Source organism: Brachyistius frenatus, unplaced genomic scaffold (genome assembly GCF_029030835.1).
Source record: "Brachyistius frenatus isolate BFR_SWC_R1_liver_20210118 unplaced genomic scaffold, ASM2903083v1 Contig_93, whole genome shotgun sequence".
Lineage (NCBI taxonomy): Eukaryota > Metazoa > Chordata > Actinopteri > Embiotocidae > Brachyistius > Brachyistius frenatus.
The window spans coordinates 1,238,799-1,256,982 of record NW_027210692.1 but is presented as its reverse complement, the minus strand read 5'-3'; the positions used below and the strand labels follow the sequence as shown (position 1 = coordinate 1,256,982).

Here is an 18,184-nt window from a genome sequence, read left to right as displayed (position 1 = left end):
TTAGTGAAAATACAAGTATGTAAAAATACTCCATCATAAATCACAATCGATCTGCGGATTATTTTCTCGATCAATCAATTAGCTGTTGGCCTTTAAAATGTTAAGAAAATCGTCACCAAAAAAAAAGTGTTTCCCAAAGCCCAAGGTGTTGGTGTTTTGTCCTGACCAACTGTTATACATCCAAAAGATAATCAGGTTCACAATTGTGGAGAACTAAAGGAACCACAAAATACACGTAATAAATTGGGAGTCAGAGAATTTCAGCATTGATTTCCATTAAAAAAAAATAAAGACTCACAAGGTACAAGGGGTTTCAGAGATTTTAATAAACATTCAAATATATAGCTAATATTTTTAAAGGGTAAATTTGCCTCAAAAATTCAAAAAACAAATTCTCATGTAAATTCTACATCACAACAGGTCCATTCTTCTGCGGATCTGCTAAAAGAGTTTTTGTTACACTGGATTTGGAAAGCTGACGATACAATCCCTCCTAATAACCGCCTGCCAACATACACTGGTTACATATGATTTCAATTTCTGTACAGCCTTACAAAAAGGTCTATATCATTATATTCCTTTCTGTACCATTTATATAACGTGTCAGTCATGTCTTCTTGTCATTCACTGTCATTGCTGTCACTGTCTGAATACGCCCCCAGCAGGCTGAGCGATGACGAGCCGTTTTGTGTGGTAACGGGTTTAGAAGCTTTTATGGAGTCAGCCGTCGATGCCTTTGAATCTGTAAAACAACATACAATGACTGTGGCTCCCAAATCAGAAGAAAACTTTGCATTAAAAGGAAAAGTCAATAAAGTTAAACCGATAAGTCATCTGTGTCTGCAGGAAGCAGCTGGAAAATCTGCAGCTCCATCATTTGACATGTACAGCGATGTAGCTGGTCGCCAGAAGAAGTAGAGGTTAACTGAGCCGTCTCTGTTGACAGGAGGCCTGTTCTCGATATTGTTCAAAACCAAAAGTTGTTTGCTTTGCTTGTACTGCATGTAGCTACGTTTCCAACAGCGGAATGGCATCCAAAATATGAATGCAGAGATTTTTATGGGCGAAGACGCATTTTACAGTGTTTTGGCTGACTCAGATCTTCAGAGGTGTTTATCAGAGCCAGTGTACGCAGTCAAAGAAATGCAGCAGAGAAGTCACTTCTGCAGCTGTCAATATAGCAAACACGAAGGAACGTATTGCTTCAGTGGACATCCACATAAAAAGTGGCGAATTTTCACTTTTAGGGTGTAAACACAAATATTTGGTGATGGAATAAATAAAATAAAGTACCTAATAATTAAGACTTCAAAACAATCAGGCCATAAGGTCATAAACTGTATGATATACTGATGTGTTACCTGCTTGTGAGGCGGGAGCTGCAGTCGCCACCACTGGACCGGGCTTGTTGACAGTTACTGCCGGTTTCTTTCGCACGACCAGGGAGCCGAGTGCCGCTCCGCTGCCCAGCGTCCCGACACTCCTGTCCCATCTCGGCAGCTTGGCCTTCTTCACGCCTCCAGCGGAGGCTCCCTGTGGAAACACGGCATGAACCAACCTGCTATTTCCTGCTCACACATGGCTTCTGTTTAATGTTTGTTAGTACAGGGAAAGGAAAGTTTCTATAAATCTGTTCTTAAGACTACTTAAAGGCCCTTTTTCCCCCCCACTTAAATGACATTTAAGAAGTATTTATGAAAGCTTGAAAATATGAAAGTGAGCTTGCCACAACCCTAGCACACTGTGCAGGGTGCACTTGACTTTGATCAATGTCAGATGGCCAGGATCATGAAAAGAGCCCAGTATATTTGTCGCCAAACTCTATCATAGAAACAAGAAGTAACAGCCACACATTGATAAAAATTTAATGGGGACAGGTCTAAAATCTTAAAGATGAAATTTACGCAATTATTTGTTGATAACATTTGAACCCAGTCACTTACATGCACACTTTCTTGAACATGATTGGCTAAACATACCTGTGCCTCAGGTGGTTTGTCAGTCGTGAGGATATCTGTTGGTTTGTCAGGGCTGGACTCCTTTGTCTGTGTGCTGCTGCTCGCCTCTTCCTTTTCTGAATCAGAGTCAGAGTCTCTGAGCCTTTTCACAAGAGCACGGTCCAACATCTCTCTGTAAAACAAGCCACACATTTGAATGACTTCTGCTCAAGAGTTAAGGTAGGTAGGTAGGTAGGTAGTTACTTTATTAATCCCGAGGGGAAATTTTTTTCGCTACAGCAGCATACAGAAGCAATAAGATAATAATAGAAATAATAGAATAAAATAATAGAATAGAATAATAGAAAAGCAATAAAATAGCAGTAAAAAATATAAAATATAAAATGCACAGTATATACAGTACATTATATATCTATATATATTATATACAAACAAACCAAGAAACACAGTCAACATATATATACAGTACAGTATATATCTATATATATTATATACAAACAAACCAAGAAACACAGTCAACAGTGTTATTGTACTGTGATGGATTTTGCCAGAGGTGAGTTATTGTAAAGTCTTATTGCAGTGGGCACGAAGATTATCAGAAGAGTACACATGAAAAATAAAACATATTCAACTTAATGCATCAGATACTTTTTTTTACAGTAAGTGTTGATTCTAATAAATAACATATTTTATGTTTCCGTACGCATTTCACTGTCCATTTTTCTGTGTGAACTTTCCTCACTCACTTTGTTTCACGCTCATCCTCTTCTTTCTCCCGTTCCTTCTCTCTCTTCTCGATGTCTCTGTATCGGTCGATCATTCCCTCAAAGTCCACCTGGGCCTGCCTCTGGTTCAGCTCCTTCAGTTCCTGGAGGTTCTCCAGAACCTCCATCTCCAGCTTGGAATCTTTTGTGCGGTTCTCCAACACCTGGTCAAGGATTTGGTGACCATCAGATCCTCATTCCAAGTGTAAATTAAAGTAAAAACAGTGGCTGTCTCTTAAACACTGACCTTCATGGGGTTGTTCAGTTCCTCTTCTTCCCTCTCCTGCTGGATTCTCTTCTCCTCGTCCTCAACAAGTTTCTCTGCCTGGAAGTTTCGTGTTGCACCATGCTCCATGGCGTAGTCCGTGTTCTCTGGGTCAGTCTATAATCTCAACATGATACATTTAAGCGTGAGACATTGTTTTCATGAATAATATCATAAACGCGTCTTCAATAAAACAACATAAACACAACTTTAGCTTGTCACAACTCTGTGACAATCGGAGCATTAACTCTCACCTTAAATGTAATTTCAGCAAGACACCGAGTACATTTGATGTAGAAACGGAAGATCGGGAGTCCCATGTAGAGCTCATTCTGAACCGTCTCTTTGCGAGCATTGAACTTCTTCCCCTTGTAGATGTACTCACCACACGTTTTACACCTGCAAATTAACAGACAGGTCATGCTGATGATACTAGCACCTCACCCATGTCAGTATTATTGAGGGAAATATTAAATACATAAAGAGCACATAAAGAATAATGTCTTTTATGTCTGTGTCATGTGTTGTATTGGCCTCAAAAATTAAACTTACTCGTCCAAAACATGGAACATTTGGGGTGACATGTTTACAGGTTAGAAACTTGGTGACTATCCCACGAGTATGGGGGTGTGTGGGGGCAATTATAATAATAATAATAAAAGATTTACATCATCCAGTTCACTTCCTATTCTAATACCTGCTTTCTGGGAGAAACACTGATTACGGAGTGAAAGGATGAACCACCTCGGTGAATGCACGTTTTCCCCCAAGAGATCGAGAGTCACAGATTCTCCTGTTTAAAACTGTCCCCTTCACCGAGTTACTATTTAATACTAAAATGTAACTAAGCATGCGAGCTACTGGTGAATGGCACTAAACGGAAGTTGAACTTGAGAAGCATTAGACAAACATGGATGCTGACACGCATACCTCATGTTGAATGGAGCCATCAATCTGACCACATACTGACGATCTTTGGGGAGTTTAAGCTTTGGGATTTTGGATGGATCGAAATCCGGAGGGTAGTATTTCTGTGGAGAGAAAAAAAAAAAAAAAAAACGTGAGTTAGCTGCTGGACAGCCTCAACTAAAGTAAATCAAATAATAAAAAGTTTGATTTGTATGCTTTAAAGCTACCAGATAATACGTTTTGCATGTTCGGTATGAGCACTTAAAACAAAGCTACCTGTTAAATATTAAATAAAAGCTGGTAAATACAATGAAAACACGTCACTCAGCCAGCTACGTTGCTAACGTTAGCCTACTTGGTTCCGTCATGGCTTACAATTTTAAATCGCACCAAAATGAAGCACACCCTTGGTGTTCAGATACTTACATTCAGCACTTTTCTTTCGGACATTGTTGCTTTTGCTAGAAGTCCGTCGTGGAGAAAGAATCCTTGAAAACAACCGAACAAGAGCTAGTTCTCAACACTGCCAGAAGCGCTGCACTTGTAAACTTCCGGTTGCTTCTTTAATCCGTTTCCGCTCGTTCAATTTGCGGTGCTGCCCCCGCGCGGTAGAAATGAGTACCAAAAAAACAACAGTGAACGGTTTCATGAAAGCTTTATGGGATGTTTGAGAAGAACAAACCCCTGTCAGGGGAATATGTAGGCTATAAAACGCAACTAAATGAAGACAGAAAACAAGAAGCTTAATTAAAATAAAAATGACTTACTTAACAGATACTATTTCATTAATATGTACTATTATGTGTGAATCTCTCCTTTAGCAAGTTTAAATGCAGCATTGTGAAAGGACCTCCAGGTGAGCTGCTGTGTAAATTTATAGGACAGATAAATAGATTATTTGAATTATATTCTATGAATAAGATAAAGGTGTGTGTGTGTGTTGGAGGGGGGGGAGGGGGTCACACTGGCGGGGACTCGTTTTGTTATTTAGATCTCCATTAGCAGTCACCAATGTGAGTGTGACCATACAAAAAAGTACGACAGTGATCTAATTTCATAAATACAAATCGGACAAAAGTGACAATGCATAAGTAATTATTATCGAATTCATACATACACATAAAACTGAGTGAGGTGAAATAAAGCAAGATCCTCAGAACCTCTGAGTTCTGTTAGTTGTACCTCACTCAAATAAATGTGTTCGTCGTCCTGGTTCCTAGTCTGTGGAAATGTCTCTGCATGGAACTTGCATAAGCAAACTCCCTGGTGTGTTTTAAGTTGCATTGGAAGACCCTCTTTTTTTTCCAAATGTTTTTGTGTGCAAGTCATGTACACGACTTGGGTTTGTAATGCCACTACCTGTTTTGCTTTTTATTGTGCTGCTGTAATGTCACGTTGTGTGATTTACTCATCTTTGTTCTTCTAACCTTTAATTCTCTCTTCTTCTTTTTTTTTAGATTTATAGATTGTTATATACTATGGTCCTAAATTCATTCTGCAGCATAAAGAACAGACATACAAAACTATCTTCAGCAAGAAGAAGAACAAGGAGGGATGTAACAGTTGGTATGGCCCCCAAAGAGCCCTGATTTGAATATCATGGCGTCAGACTGGGATTACACAGTGAAAGAGGAACTGTGGCACGATCACCAAGATACTTGGTGCTGTTCCAAGCCAAGTGGGAGTCTTTTTTTAAGACCTTGTTACAAATCCATGAAGGAGTGATCAGTCAATCAGATGTAAAATGACATGTCATGCCAGTGTCATATAATGTACGTAAAAGGCACATTGACTCATACAGTACGCATTTCAGAATATCTATAAATCTGAAAGTTTATGTTGAAATATTTAGTTTTTGTTTATACACACATAAACACTGATAAAAATAGACCTTGAAATTGTATTTTTCCATTAGATGAATTCAACCTGAGCGAGTCATAAGCTTTGACCACTGCCCTTAGTTGCTGTCTGATTCCATCTCTCTTTTTCAGGGGATGGAAGAGGAGATCATGGCTGGCGTGGTGGATGAATGGTTTCTCAGGGTCGATGGGATTTGTCAGTGATGTGGGCTCTCTGACATGGTTTGGTGTATAAACACAAGCCTGTCAGCCATGCACATACATTTCCTTGGAGGGGGTGGAGGAGGGCGGTAAGGTTATTCCTACAAAGGGAAATTGGATTTTGATCAAAGATTGTGTTGGTGGGTTAACCTGAGGTTAGATTTCAGCTTTATTGAACAGTGGTGACATAAGATGATGGGCAGAATAGTAGAAAAAAACCCCAGAAATGTTGACAAGATAAATCCATCAACAAGAAGTAGAAGAGAGCATGACTTTAGGTTTTAGATAACTGTGCAATGTCTTTGTCATTTGGATTTGAGAGCTTCAGATACAGTTTTGTTCAGGAGAGCTTTTGCGTATGAGGTGAGGTCTCACTATGAATGTGACACATCAAAATGACTCATCATTGAGTCAGATACACATTTAACTGAACAGGATCAATGTGCACACATTAGATAAAAATAAAAAAATAGGGGGGAAAAAAGCTCATTGCAAAGGGATTTGTGTCACAACAGACACAGATTGGAAGACATAAAAGTGTAGGGGGAAGGAGTGTGATTTCTATTAAGCCTTTAGATTACTCTCACAAATATGTTTTCTCAATTGCAATTCCACCTTTAACCATTTTTTTAATTTAATCCGGTCAGGTCCCCTTCCTGTTAAAGATACAGAGGTGCTGAGCAGTGTCACCCATGTCACCCATGTCAAAGTTTCAATGAATATTTCAGAGGCTGGCTGATGTCAGCAGCATCTGAAAAGCGCCTATAAAAAGAGCTTTTCTGGACAGGAGACCTCCAACTGGCTGCGCGTCAAGGAAGCTTTTACTTACTTCCCTCTTTTCTCCACCCGCCGAAGAGAAGGACTCCCCCTTTTTGTGTTTCAGAACCATGGTCAGCGCACGGACTCTCCTCCTCGCGGTCACCTGCTGCTGCGCCTACCTGTGGCTCGCTCGTGCAGAGGACTCCTCGCTGGAGACGCGCTCGTTGGATTTCCCCCTGAAAACCCAACAAGAGAAAGACCTGGTGAGAGATTTTGTGGGGGCGAGGAGGGTAAAACGTGTCATGTGGAATAACTAAGGACATTGGTGCTTTGATTATCTGGAAAATGTATATTCTTCCAAATTATTTTATACCACAAACCTCAACTACACAATTGGACTTTGTTTTGTACTTAATTAACGTTTTCGGCATTTATTTCCTGTGCAGATTGACGCGCTGCAAGAAGTTTTGGAGAAGCTGAGAAGCAAAGAGATGACCTTAGAAAAAAAGCTCGGCTGGTTGCCCTCGGTGAGTAAACACAATTAGAACTCTTAAAACACCACATAAACGTGTTTGGTTACATTTCAGAACAGCTAATTGGTTACTAAATCAACAAGGAGGCTGTTATCGATTTGCGAATAATCATAAAAATGCAGAGGGTTTTTAGAGATGTGTCTTTTGTGAAACCCACACACATACGTATTCCAGTTCAGACTGATGCTTAGGTCTACATTAATGTGGTAAATTTCCCCATATGAGCTCGCAGTTTAATAATTTACGTTATCGTTTCAGTGTGATGCAGGAGAGCCGTGCGCCGTGCGTAAAGGTGCGCGTATTGGCACGCTGTGCAGCTGTCCTCGAGGGACTTCCTGTAACTTCTATGTTCTCAAATGTTTGTGAAGGAGAAAAAAAAAGAAAAGAGAAATGACATAAAAGTTTAGGTGTTTGGAGTGATAAAAATGATGAATGTGAGATATGACAGGGAGACCTGCTACTGTTGTCATTCTCTTTGTGATAACAAATAAAAGGCGATGTAAAACGTGACGTTTTTCGTTTATAAACCTGAACTGTTCTGAATAGTTACAAAGTGTGCATCTGTTTTTTGTCCGTCCTTGTTTATAATCGTGTCACAGGGGGAGTAATATGTGTGGGATTGTGCCATTATGTGAAATACATTTTGAATGTAGTTTTTGTCATTAATGCCGTTTTAATATGTTTGTTTGTGGAAAAGATAAAGGTTTCTAAATATATTTGTAAGATGAAAAGTTCAATAAAACTTTAAAATTATGTTGTGCGTGTCCGCTGCACCATCGTTACAAAAGGGTGGGGGGATATTTAATATGTTGTGCAGTATCATAAAATATACATCACACATCACCTAGTGGCCGATGAGCTGCTGATTTTAATTTTCATATCGCTTGTTGGTAATTAATTTAAGATTAAACTGCTACCCTAGAACAACGAAAAATAATAATAAAAAATAGATCTTTTTGCCAGGTTCCGTCAATAATTCAGCCTCATCCTACACATTCACTGATGCACGGCTGCATTCCAGCAGACCAGCTGTCATCTCCCTGTAATAAAAGGCGCTGTCAGGATTTTTCAATGACATCATATCCAAGTGCGAGTTTCCAACATGGCGTCCAGCCGGGTGCTGGAGAGGGAGGTCCAGGAGGAGCCGCGGCGCGCTGCGACCGCAAACCCCGACTTCTGCCTCCACAAATACTCCCTGCTCATCATTATCGGACGGACGGCTCGCCTCAGACAGACTGAACACATCAGCAGGGAGATTGAACGAGGTAGGTTCATCTGGTGCCGCTTCTTACAGCCACTGTGTGCCATTTTGCTTCTCTCTATACGGATAATTTTTTTTTTTTTATAATCCCTGCAAGTTCTCGTCGCCTAAATCAACACTGGGGATGAAACCCCAGACCACATTGCAGTTTATGTAATTCTATCCACCCTACTGACCGAGGATGCGTCATCTGGCGATACTCCACCATCAGCATCACCTCACCCCTCGGGCCACATTATAATTAAAAGCAGGAGCGGGTGGTTTGCCTTTCGCCTCAGTTTTGTCGTTATTTAAGGATCAAGCCTTTGAGGAAATGTTGCAGGTAGAATATTCAATCAACACATAGCTACTTGTAAACGATGTTTCATGAACCTTTGTGCATTACAGCAACTGTGGATACAGAGATAGCCTACTGTAGGCAGACAGTACATGATGATCCATTGCAGTCTGTGTGTTACTGCTGTTATGTGCAAAAGGAAAGAACTGTAGTGCATAAAATGTCTGTAAAACAGATCAAATGACAGATAGCCGAGAAAGAAAGAAATGCATTTCTCTCTATAGCTAACTGGGCCAATTAACATTTTATTACCTTCTGCATGGCTCCAAAATGTCATCAACTTTTCATGAGCCGAGAAAAACAGCCCTGTTTTCTGCTTTTTGAAGGTGCATCCCATGTAGGCCTCCATCTAACGATTATTATCATTATTAATAGATCAATACTTCTGTTTTTCATGGGTTTTTTTTTTCATAAAAGGCCAGTAAATACTGAAAAATGCCTGATTTAATTTCCCAGACCAAGGAGACAGATTTAGTGTAATTGTCTTATACATATTGTCTTATTATCATGTGTGTAAACAGCTGAATACAGGTAACAGACTGTTTGCAGGTGATTACTTGGATGTAGAAAGGCTACAGTATAATACCAGCCATATGTGTGAAACGGGTGACGTGACATACCGGTGTGAAAACTTTGCATTAAAGGAAATGTAAAGGGCAGAGTTGGGTAAAGGTTTTCAGTGTTTTAGTCAAATGCATTATGTTTAAAATGAGTATTACCATCAATTATCACATTTGCATTCTGTAACTTTCATACTTTTTTGATTTGTGAATATTTGAACAATATGTGTCGGATGTTTATGACAGTGCACCTTTTGATAATATATTTATGTCATTAGGTATTCGGTCATGGGACGTGGACTTAAAATCCTGTAACCTGAACCTCTATCTCCAAGAATTCCTCTCTCATCACACAGCATCTTTCAAGGGTGCAGGTAAGATACTTTGCGTAAATTGAAGTTAAAATCTAAATCTTCGACTTCACAGAAAGCCCCCCCATCTCCACGGTAACACACCAACTGAGCCGGCCTAGGATCACTGAGGAAGGAAGGAAGGAAGGAAGGAAGGAAGGAAGGAAAAGGAAGGAAAGTGGAGGAGCAGTCAGGCGATTGTTAAACATGGGTGGGCCCCGAGGACAGAAAACAATAGAAACCTTGCAGCCAAGCCGTGCCACCCCTCTCTATCGCTTTCTCGCTGTGTGTCTGTGTGTGCCAACATTTAGTATGCAGAGCCAAGGACAACAGAGCACTGGGAAAATGGTTAAAGGCAGACAAACATCAGTGTCAAGACAGTTGTGTTCCAGCTGAGCTGTGAGGTGAAGTGACGAACACAGACAAGAACAAACATTTCTCTTTCTGAGGAGGACAAAATGGCACCCAGAAAGGTTGCCTGTACTCTGCGTGGTAAATACTGCTGTAAAAGCTTTTTCTAATAAGACCGTGCGTGTTATTTTGAGTGTCAAAGGATTTGACATTTTGTAAGAGAGTGGGTGCTCTATCTAGGCGACGCATTTTGGGTAATGCATTTATTGCCAAACGTTACAAGAAAAGATTAATGTCACTCACAGGCCTTCCCGCTTAATCTGTAGCTGAAACCTGCAGCTTGTTAGCTTAGCTTAGCATTCAGACTAAAAACAAGGGAAAACTGCCGTCTTAGCTTTGTTCAAAGGAAACTAAAGTCACCAAACAGCAACTCCGAAGCTCACAAACGATCACGTCGGCAAAAAAAGGAGTAAGTTGTTTACATGATGAATCACAATGTTCACATTTCAAAATGTGCATGTCATTGTATCACAAGACCGAACTGGCGAGCATAAAAATGAGAAAGATGTAATTCAGTGAAATTGCTAGTACGGAATAGAGATTGGTTTTGTTTCACTTTTTTTTTAGACAAAGACAATGAAACTTTTGTTCATATTTGGGTCGTTATGTTCCAGTTGGCTGTGTTTGCGTCTGTATCCTTAGATGTTCTTCCGAGTTACACTCAGACTGGACTTCCATTGCAGATTGAGTAAACTTGGCATCTCATCCTCAGACAGTCCATCTGACTCAGCTGTTCCACTCTTCTTCCTTCCCTTTTTTTTTTTTTTTTTGGGGGGACGGGGGAGCGGGGCTGAGTGAGTCAATCACCCGAGTGGTTAGCCCAGTTCCCTTTCTCTTGGACTTCTTTGAGCTCCCTTCCTATTTGCTTCTGGCTCCTCGCTCGCTGCTCGGATCTGTTGGCTTGTTTCCCTCAGCTTTGACTTCCCTCTTCTCTTGTTTGTTTCTGTCTGTCTGTCTGTCTGTCTGTGTGTCCTTCTCTTCCCATCTATTGCCTCTTCAGGGCAGAAGTGTCTGCGCCACAGTACCAGAGTGTTGGACACTCAGGTGCTGATCAGTCCATCTCAGGAACAGGTTCATTCAGAGGTGAGAAGGAATATCCTGAATAGGCAGTTGCTCGAGGTGTTATTTTTTTTTAGTTTTTTTAAAAGGATAACTTTAAACTAAAATATAAAGTTTCCAAAGTCTTTTAAACAGAGCTGAGCCTCAATTAGGAATTATTGATTTATTCCTTCCCATTTTAAAGCAGTTCAAGCAGAAATTTGATAAGAGAATTATGATTTTCATATGGCTACAGATAGTTTCAAACAAAATATATACAATACAAGACTTTACATATAATTATAACAAGGGCTGAAACTACCGTGTTTTTATTGTTCAATCTGCCAATTTTCTCACAAAATAATCAAATGTCCCCATCACAATTTTCCTCAGGCTAAGCTTCTTTTGTTTGTCCAAAATTCAAAGAGAATTAAATCGGTTACTTTCTCAGCTCAAAAAGCTTCAACGTTTCATGTGTACTAGGCAACTCTTTCACATTTAAAATTTCTCTACTGCTGCCGTGTTAAAAGTTTGAATCGTGACAAACCTGAGGCTGATTGGTCCATCTGTGCCCCGGTTAGGTGTTCGCTCTGCTGTCCAGGGAATCGGCTCATAAGCTGTTGCTCTTGGCTGGTCTGAGTGTGGAGGAAAGCGGAGACCTGCTGTTTCACAGAGGGCTTTTCTCACCACACCAACTGAAACAAATACTGACAGAGCAGGTACGACTGTTATTACATTGCATGTAAATGTTCAGATGTTATGTCAGTATTTATATTAAATTATTTACAAGTGGTGTGCCTGTGAAATTTTGGTAGAAAATGTAAATGTAAATACGCTTACTGCACAGTTAGAAATTTAGATATTTAGACACTGTGACAGAACCAAGATTGCAACAAAATCGATTATTATATCGATTTATACAATCTTTTTTTTTTGCTCGTTTAACAGTCAAAACTCAAATCTGTTTACAATTGCATATTTAAAAGAAAAATTATCATAATTGTGAAATGATGACTAATAAAATGTCTGGCAATTTGGCTTGAACTATTTGGTTTTAATAATCGGCAAAAATCTTTGATAAATTGACAAATTGTTTCAGTTAAAGTTTGTTTTATTGCTAAACTCAGAGGATGAACTTCTGCTTTAAGAAAATAAAATCTGTGTATTTATCTCTGTCTTCAGTTCCTAGATCAGGAGAGCTCTGCCTCCTCACTTACCTCCTCTAAGATCAACCTGACGCTCAGCTGCCCCAACATTGGCCAGTGGAGGGAGACTCTCTTGGAGAACCAGCCCCTGCAGGGTCCTTTCACGCTCCACATTAATCCCCCAGAGGTGCTGCCTGCCATGGAGGCTCTGGGGGAATTCTCGTCCCTTGTCACCGGTACTATTTGCCCTCCTTCCCCTTTCGACCTGCTGCCTCCTCCCATCACTGTAGGTTTCCTCAAGCTGTCCCGTCCCTGCTGCTATGTGTTCCCTGCCGGCCGCGGTGAGTGCGCCTTCTTTGCTGTGAACGGCTTTACAATGCTGGTGGACGGAGGCTCAGACTCTCAGGCCTGTTTCTGGAAGCTGGTTCGCCACCTCGACCGAGTTGATGCAGTTTTGTTGACGCACATCGGGACGGAGAACCTCCCTGGTGTCATCTCCCTTCTGGAGAGGAAAGTGGCCGAGCAGGAGCTAAGCATTGATGTCAAAGGTAAAATAATAAAGTTATTTTCAGAAATAAAGGGGAAATATTCTTTTTTCCAAATACATATTTCAAATTGTGGGTCTTTGTATTCTTTATTTTTGCACAGATGACTTATCCAAGAGGCTCATCTCTCCAGAGCTTGGAGTTGTGTTCTTTAACACCCCCAGCAGGTTGCAGGTGGAACAGCAGCAGTGTGAGTGATGCGTTAAAACCATGGATCATAAAAATGTATAGGGCTTGTGGATCTGAGAAGTGAAGCCAATGCAATAATGCTTTAGAGTGCAATACAACTGAAGGCTAATAAAGGCTGGCTCCAAAAAAAACTCCAGCTCCAATAGACTCCCATTCAAAAACCATCAACTTATCTCATACAAAGTTTGAGTGTTTTCCACTACTCATCATGATGTTCTTCTAAAAGTAAATCCATAATTGGCATGCCTGGGTTGCAGTCAGGTTTTCTGTCAAGGTTGGTGGTTATAGTGGCCTTAGGTTCTCAGTCTGTTCCTTCCCTCGCTTCTCCCCAGCTCGTTCAAATATGATCACTACCAGCACCAAAAAGCCAAGATGGCGACGGCAAAAATGCCAGACTCATGGCTTCAAAACAGCAATTCACAAACCAATGGGTGACGTCACGATGGCTTGCCTCTTGCCAGTTGGACAGAGAATATGGGCTAGCATCCCTCTTGTTAATGACATAGATGTATCCAATATCATTGGCACCGATTCGTTTTTTTTGTTTTGCCCTAACTAATGAGTTGCGTGTAATCCAACCACCTTCCGGAGGGAGGAATCCCACCTGGACTTGTCACTGCAAAAACTGCCAATATTAATTACAATTCTTCTCCTTTCAGGCGTGGATAATGTACTGAAGAGCACACAGCAGGCAACCGTAACCCTACAGTTGTTAAAGAAGTTAGACATCAGGCCACAACCACTGTTTCGACCACAGGGAGTCCCCATTGAGTCACTAACGCTGTTCCAAAAGATGGGAGTGGGACAGTTGGATTTATACATTCTCAGTCCAGGCAAGAACAGCCAGGAGTACCAGACTTTCATGCAAAACTGGCCTGATGGAGTGTCATCAGCATCAAAGTCCCAAACTCTCCCTCTCACTGCTTTGGCCTCGGTGTCTGCCCTGCTTGTGTGGCATCCGGCATGCCCTCAAGAGAAGGTTGTCAGGGTGCTGTTCCCTGGCATTACCCCACAGGTGAAGCTGCTGCAGGGGCTGGAGAAGCTGAAGGGGCTGGCCTTCCTCCAGAAACCCACGGTGACCACTGGAGACCTCGAAAGGCTGGGGGAGGACAAAAAGGCCAAGAGGACAGAGAGCCAGGACAGTTGCAAATCCCAAGGGAAGGAGGGAACACCCAAATACGGGAAAGAGCGCGGAGTTAGAGAGGAGGGTAAGGATGTATCACTGAAGGAAAAAGGAAAAGCATTAAATGGAGTTGGTACACGAGATACTGATAAAACCAAAATCAAAGAGACAGGCATAAAGCATAAGGTGGCATTGTCAGAGAAGAATACCTCCAAAAAAGGAGGAGGGAAGGATGGGAAAAAAGAGGAGAAGACTGGAAACAAAGAGGAGAACGGTGTTCCAAAGAACGATCAGGGGAAAAAGAATGGTGTCGCGTCCAAACCAAAGAATGAAAATAAAACAAAGCTCAAAAAGGAAGCTAAAAATGACTCCAAAATAGGAGAGAAGAAAACAAGAAAGCCTTCAGGAAAGGCAGCAAATGCCGGCAAGAAGGTAAATGTAAACGCTGAATTACCAAATAAGAATACAACAAAACCCGACACTGGAGCTGAGTCAAAAATCCCAGAGCCAGAGAGCCCTGTTACCAAGCAGCAGGATCAAAAAATGGAAAAGGAGTTGGAGGAGAACCCCTGTGGCTCCAAAACGTCTACCCCTGAGGATATGACAGCTGATTTTCTCAGGCTCCGGGAGGAAACTGAACTTGAAGAGGTGGAGGTAGAAATAGCAGATAAAGAAAAGCAGAAAAGCAGCAAGTCTGGAGATGAAGAGCATCTCGAAGGCCTGAGCAAAGAGACATGTAAAGAAGCCACTGAAAGATCAGCGGAGAAAGCTGCAGGTGGTCTAAAGATAATGGGAATACAGAGTGGTGATAACAGAGTGCAGCATATGCCTGGGTCTTGTGAGATCAGTGGTGTGGATCAGTCTGGAAATGCTACCAAACCTGAAAAAGTTGTAGGATTTCCATCTCCGCTGAACAAGACGCCAAAGGACGAGAGCGCAGTCCAGCTTGACTTAACCCCAACGGAGTACACTCTTCTGGACGGGGCTTTGAGACACAGCCCTCCCTCGCGATCCTCTCCAGAGAACCGGGCCCCAAACAGCCTCGACGAGGAGACTGCAGAGACTGTAGAGACAGCCTCCCCCGACTCACGGCCCAACAGCGCAGGCCACACTCCTTACTGTCTGTCCCCAGATGATGTGTGGTGCAACAGGGCCACTCTAAACAGGCTGCAGGCCGGGATGAGTGACTTAGATTTAGCTGATGTCAACCAGACAAATGGGTCATCCAGGCAAAGTGAGGGGCAGCCCAAAAGCGCTTCAGAGTGTCACACAAACCCCCGAGAGAAGCATCTAAGTTTCCTCTCTTTGGGTCCATTAAAAGAGGGATCTTCAGACCTCTCTCCCTCTGTGGCCACCACTACCACTACACACTCCATGCCAGCAGAGGTGAGCTCGCCTCAGTCAACAGAAGTAGATGAATCACTGTCCATGTCCTTTGAGCAGGGACCAACCAGTGTGAGCCAGCGAGAGGGAGAGGACACCCTTCACCAATCCCACTCCAACGGAGGTCATTTTGTGTCTTTATCCATGAAGAAGCCACCGAGATCTTTAGGTCAGGGTTCAGAGATGGGGCGACCTGTGGCTCCCAACACACTACATTTTGAGGCGTCAGCTCATGACGTGGACCTATGCCTGGTTTCTCCATGTGAGTTCAAGCACTTCAAAGCGCCTGACTCCGGCTCAGGGGCCAGCGAAGCCTCCAGAGGAGCCTTCACGCCACATCATCACGGCAACAATAACAACCCCAGGGACACGTCACCCAGTGAATCGAATGCCCCCGTCTGCACAGAGGACTGCCCGTCCACCACAGCAGATGGAGCTCTGGACTCGGATGAAGATGAGTCGTGTAGTGAGGCATCCAACTCCCCGCATGACCTCCACCCCAGTCAGGCTCTGCCCCCGGATCCTCTTCCAGCCCCTCTAAGGGACAGTCCGCCCCTGCCTCCACATCCTGACACCTCTATGCCCGTTCCTCAGTCCGACTCCGATGCTCATGGGAAGAGAGCAAAAGCCACTGGCACCCGAGGGAAAAAAGTACCAGGGGTGAGTTTGTCACATTAGCATAGATGCATATGAGCTAAAGTCCTGTGTGTTTAGGCTACATCTGTTTGTGACTGTTATTATATTAAAGATTGGTATACTAACATTTTCCCAATCCACTGTAAGGCACCCACATGAGTAAAATCAAACTCTGAACCATGTAAACTATTTTACTTTTCATCACCAGGCTATTGAGGGCCCTCAAAAATCAGGCTCAGGGAAAAGCAGGACAGGGACCCAAAGTGGAGTCACAAAGGGGAACGCTTCTTCTACTCGTACGCCTTCCTCCGGCGCTCGCTCAGCATCAGCAAAATCCCCACCCAACACAGGTATGAGGTGTGAAACGTGAAATATAAAAAAATGGACTACCATGAATCTTTCTCTTACCCTTTAACCATCTGTGTACTTTATTAGCGATCTATCAGCAGTGTTACAAATAGTTTCTCCTCTCCCTTCGGTCACAGGCTCCAAGTCTGTTGGTGAAATCAGTGTGTATGTGGACCTGGCCTACATTCCCTCTGGAGCCTCCTCTCCTACAGTCAGTACGGACTTTTTTAGGTGCGTTCGATCTTCGTGCTATATAATCAGCGGCGACTGTCCGGAGCGGGAGGAGCTGCTGAGGCAAACGCTGGACGCTCTGCTGGATGGCAAGATGTCCTGGCCTGACACTATGCAGGTAGAAAAACACAACGTTAGATTCATACACAGTGTTAGTTGTTGTCTTACACAGCAGTTAGCTCCACAGAGACTTCCGCAGCACTCGTCTGATTTCTTCTAGATGCTGAAAACATCGGTCAAATCCTAACATGACGACTTAGAAACTGCTGCCATGGATATCAACAAATGACTGTAGGTCACATGTTCTTTTGTGTGTCTCCAGGTGACAGTGATTCCTACCTTTGAGTCGGTGTCGATGCAGGAATGGTACCAGCAGACCCTGGACAGACAGAAGGAGCTCGGCATCACCGTCCTGGGATCCAACAGCACTGTCGCCATGCAGGACGAGACCTTTCCTGCCTGCAAGATAGAGTTCTGAGGCAGACTTGGAGATGCAGCCCGCGGGTCTGAGGGTGAATATGATGAAACTGTTTATGTGAGAGAGAACAAGTGAGAATTGAAGGATTGACAGAAGCAGAGATTGAGAAACAGCGATTATGGGGAAATGTGCAGCGCCTTCCTTCACTAACACATCTGGGTGGATAATATGGGACGTTCACCCTTAATGGTTTATCACGTCCTTTTGGGCTTTTTTTTTTTTTTTTGCACCAAAAGGCCCTTATTTCTCCTCTCTCAAGGAGAACACACATCCCCTTAGGGGAGTACCGCATGATATTTTTGACCCATGACCCTGTGCAAAACAGGAGAGGCGATCGCACTGGCTGCAAGAGACGCATGTCGGCCTGCAAACACATAGATTTACATTAAAACTGATGCTGTGGATTACATAAAATAGTACACTTGGTGTTAAAGGCACGATGTGTGGGCTTGTGTTTTTTCTCAAAGCACTGAAGCGTGACAGTAGTGCTGTACTATGTTCTTGGACCAATTTTGCTGCAACACTTATCCACTCACTTAAAAGTTATGAAACAAATCAAAATACTCTGATTTCCAGGACAAAAGTGTGCAAACTTTATGAAAGCTTTGTTTGCATTCTATTTTATTTTCTAAATTAGATTTGTCTGATCAATACAGTGAATGTCTTCATTGTAATAAGAATCCTACATTGTATCTTTAAAGAAATTACATTCACAGTGTGTGGTCAGGTGTTTGTTGTGAGCACTATTAGCAGACACGAGGTGGGCTGTGCCGTGTGTTGTACCTGCTTTAAAAAGTATTGTGCCGTTGTGGCTTCAGTGTCGACCACAAGATCTATGCTGAGCAAACAGACTCTCAGAAATACTGTGGGACAGTCTGTCTGCTAGTGGCAAATGATAATC

The 18,184-nt window shown here is 42.4% G+C and overlaps 3 protein-coding genes across 4 annotated transcripts; 2 read left to right on the top strand and 1 right to left on the bottom strand.

Annotated features, from left to right (window-relative positions):
- Positions 1–302: 302 nt before the first annotated feature.
- yju2 (YJU2 splicing factor homolog) lies at positions 303–4,462 on the bottom strand. Of its 2 annotated transcripts, XM_069710618.1 has the most exons (8): positions 4,323–4,460; positions 3,918–4,018; positions 3,242–3,386; positions 2,970–3,104; positions 2,705–2,886; positions 1,980–2,130; positions 1,362–1,533; positions 303–742 (listed from the first exon to the last, which is right to left on the bottom strand). In XM_069710618.1, the coding sequence occupies exons 1-8, from the start codon at positions 4,344–4,346 to the stop codon at positions 621–623; spliced, it is 1,032 nt and encodes a 343-aa protein (XP_069566719.1). In that variant the 5' UTR covers positions 4,347–4,460; the 3' UTR covers positions 303–620. The 2 variants fall into 2 exon arrangements, with proteins under 2 accessions (XP_069566719.1, XP_069566720.1); XM_069710619.1 differs by lacking the exons at positions 303–742; positions 1,362–1,533 and adding an exon at positions 1,676–1,821 and having other exon boundaries at positions 4,323–4,462.
- A 2,035-nt stretch (positions 4,463–6,497) lies between these two features.
- Positions 6,498–8,004, top strand: LOC138627961 (cocaine- and amphetamine-regulated transcript protein-like). The gene is made up of 3 exons (XM_069710620.1): positions 6,498–6,978; positions 7,162–7,242; positions 7,507–8,004. The coding sequence occupies exons 1-3, from the start codon at positions 6,844–6,846 to the stop codon at positions 7,612–7,614; spliced, it is 324 nt and encodes a 107-aa protein (XP_069566721.1). The 5' UTR covers positions 6,498–6,843; the 3' UTR covers positions 7,615–8,004.
- Positions 8,005–8,330: 326 nt separating this feature from the next.
- LOC138627958 (microtubule-associated protein 1S-like) lies at positions 8,331–17,283 on the top strand. Its single transcript, XM_069710616.1, has 10 exons — positions 8,331–8,513; positions 9,685–9,780; positions 11,168–11,250; positions 11,787–11,924; positions 12,388–12,898; positions 12,999–13,085; positions 13,744–16,250; positions 16,435–16,576; positions 16,712–16,923; positions 17,128–17,283. Exons 1-10 carry the CDS (start codon positions 8,351–8,353, stop codon positions 17,281–17,283), a joined length of 4,095 nt encoding a protein of 1,364 aa, XP_069566717.1. The 5' UTR covers positions 8,331–8,350.
- The last annotated feature ends 901 nt before the right edge of the window (positions 17,284–18,184 follow it).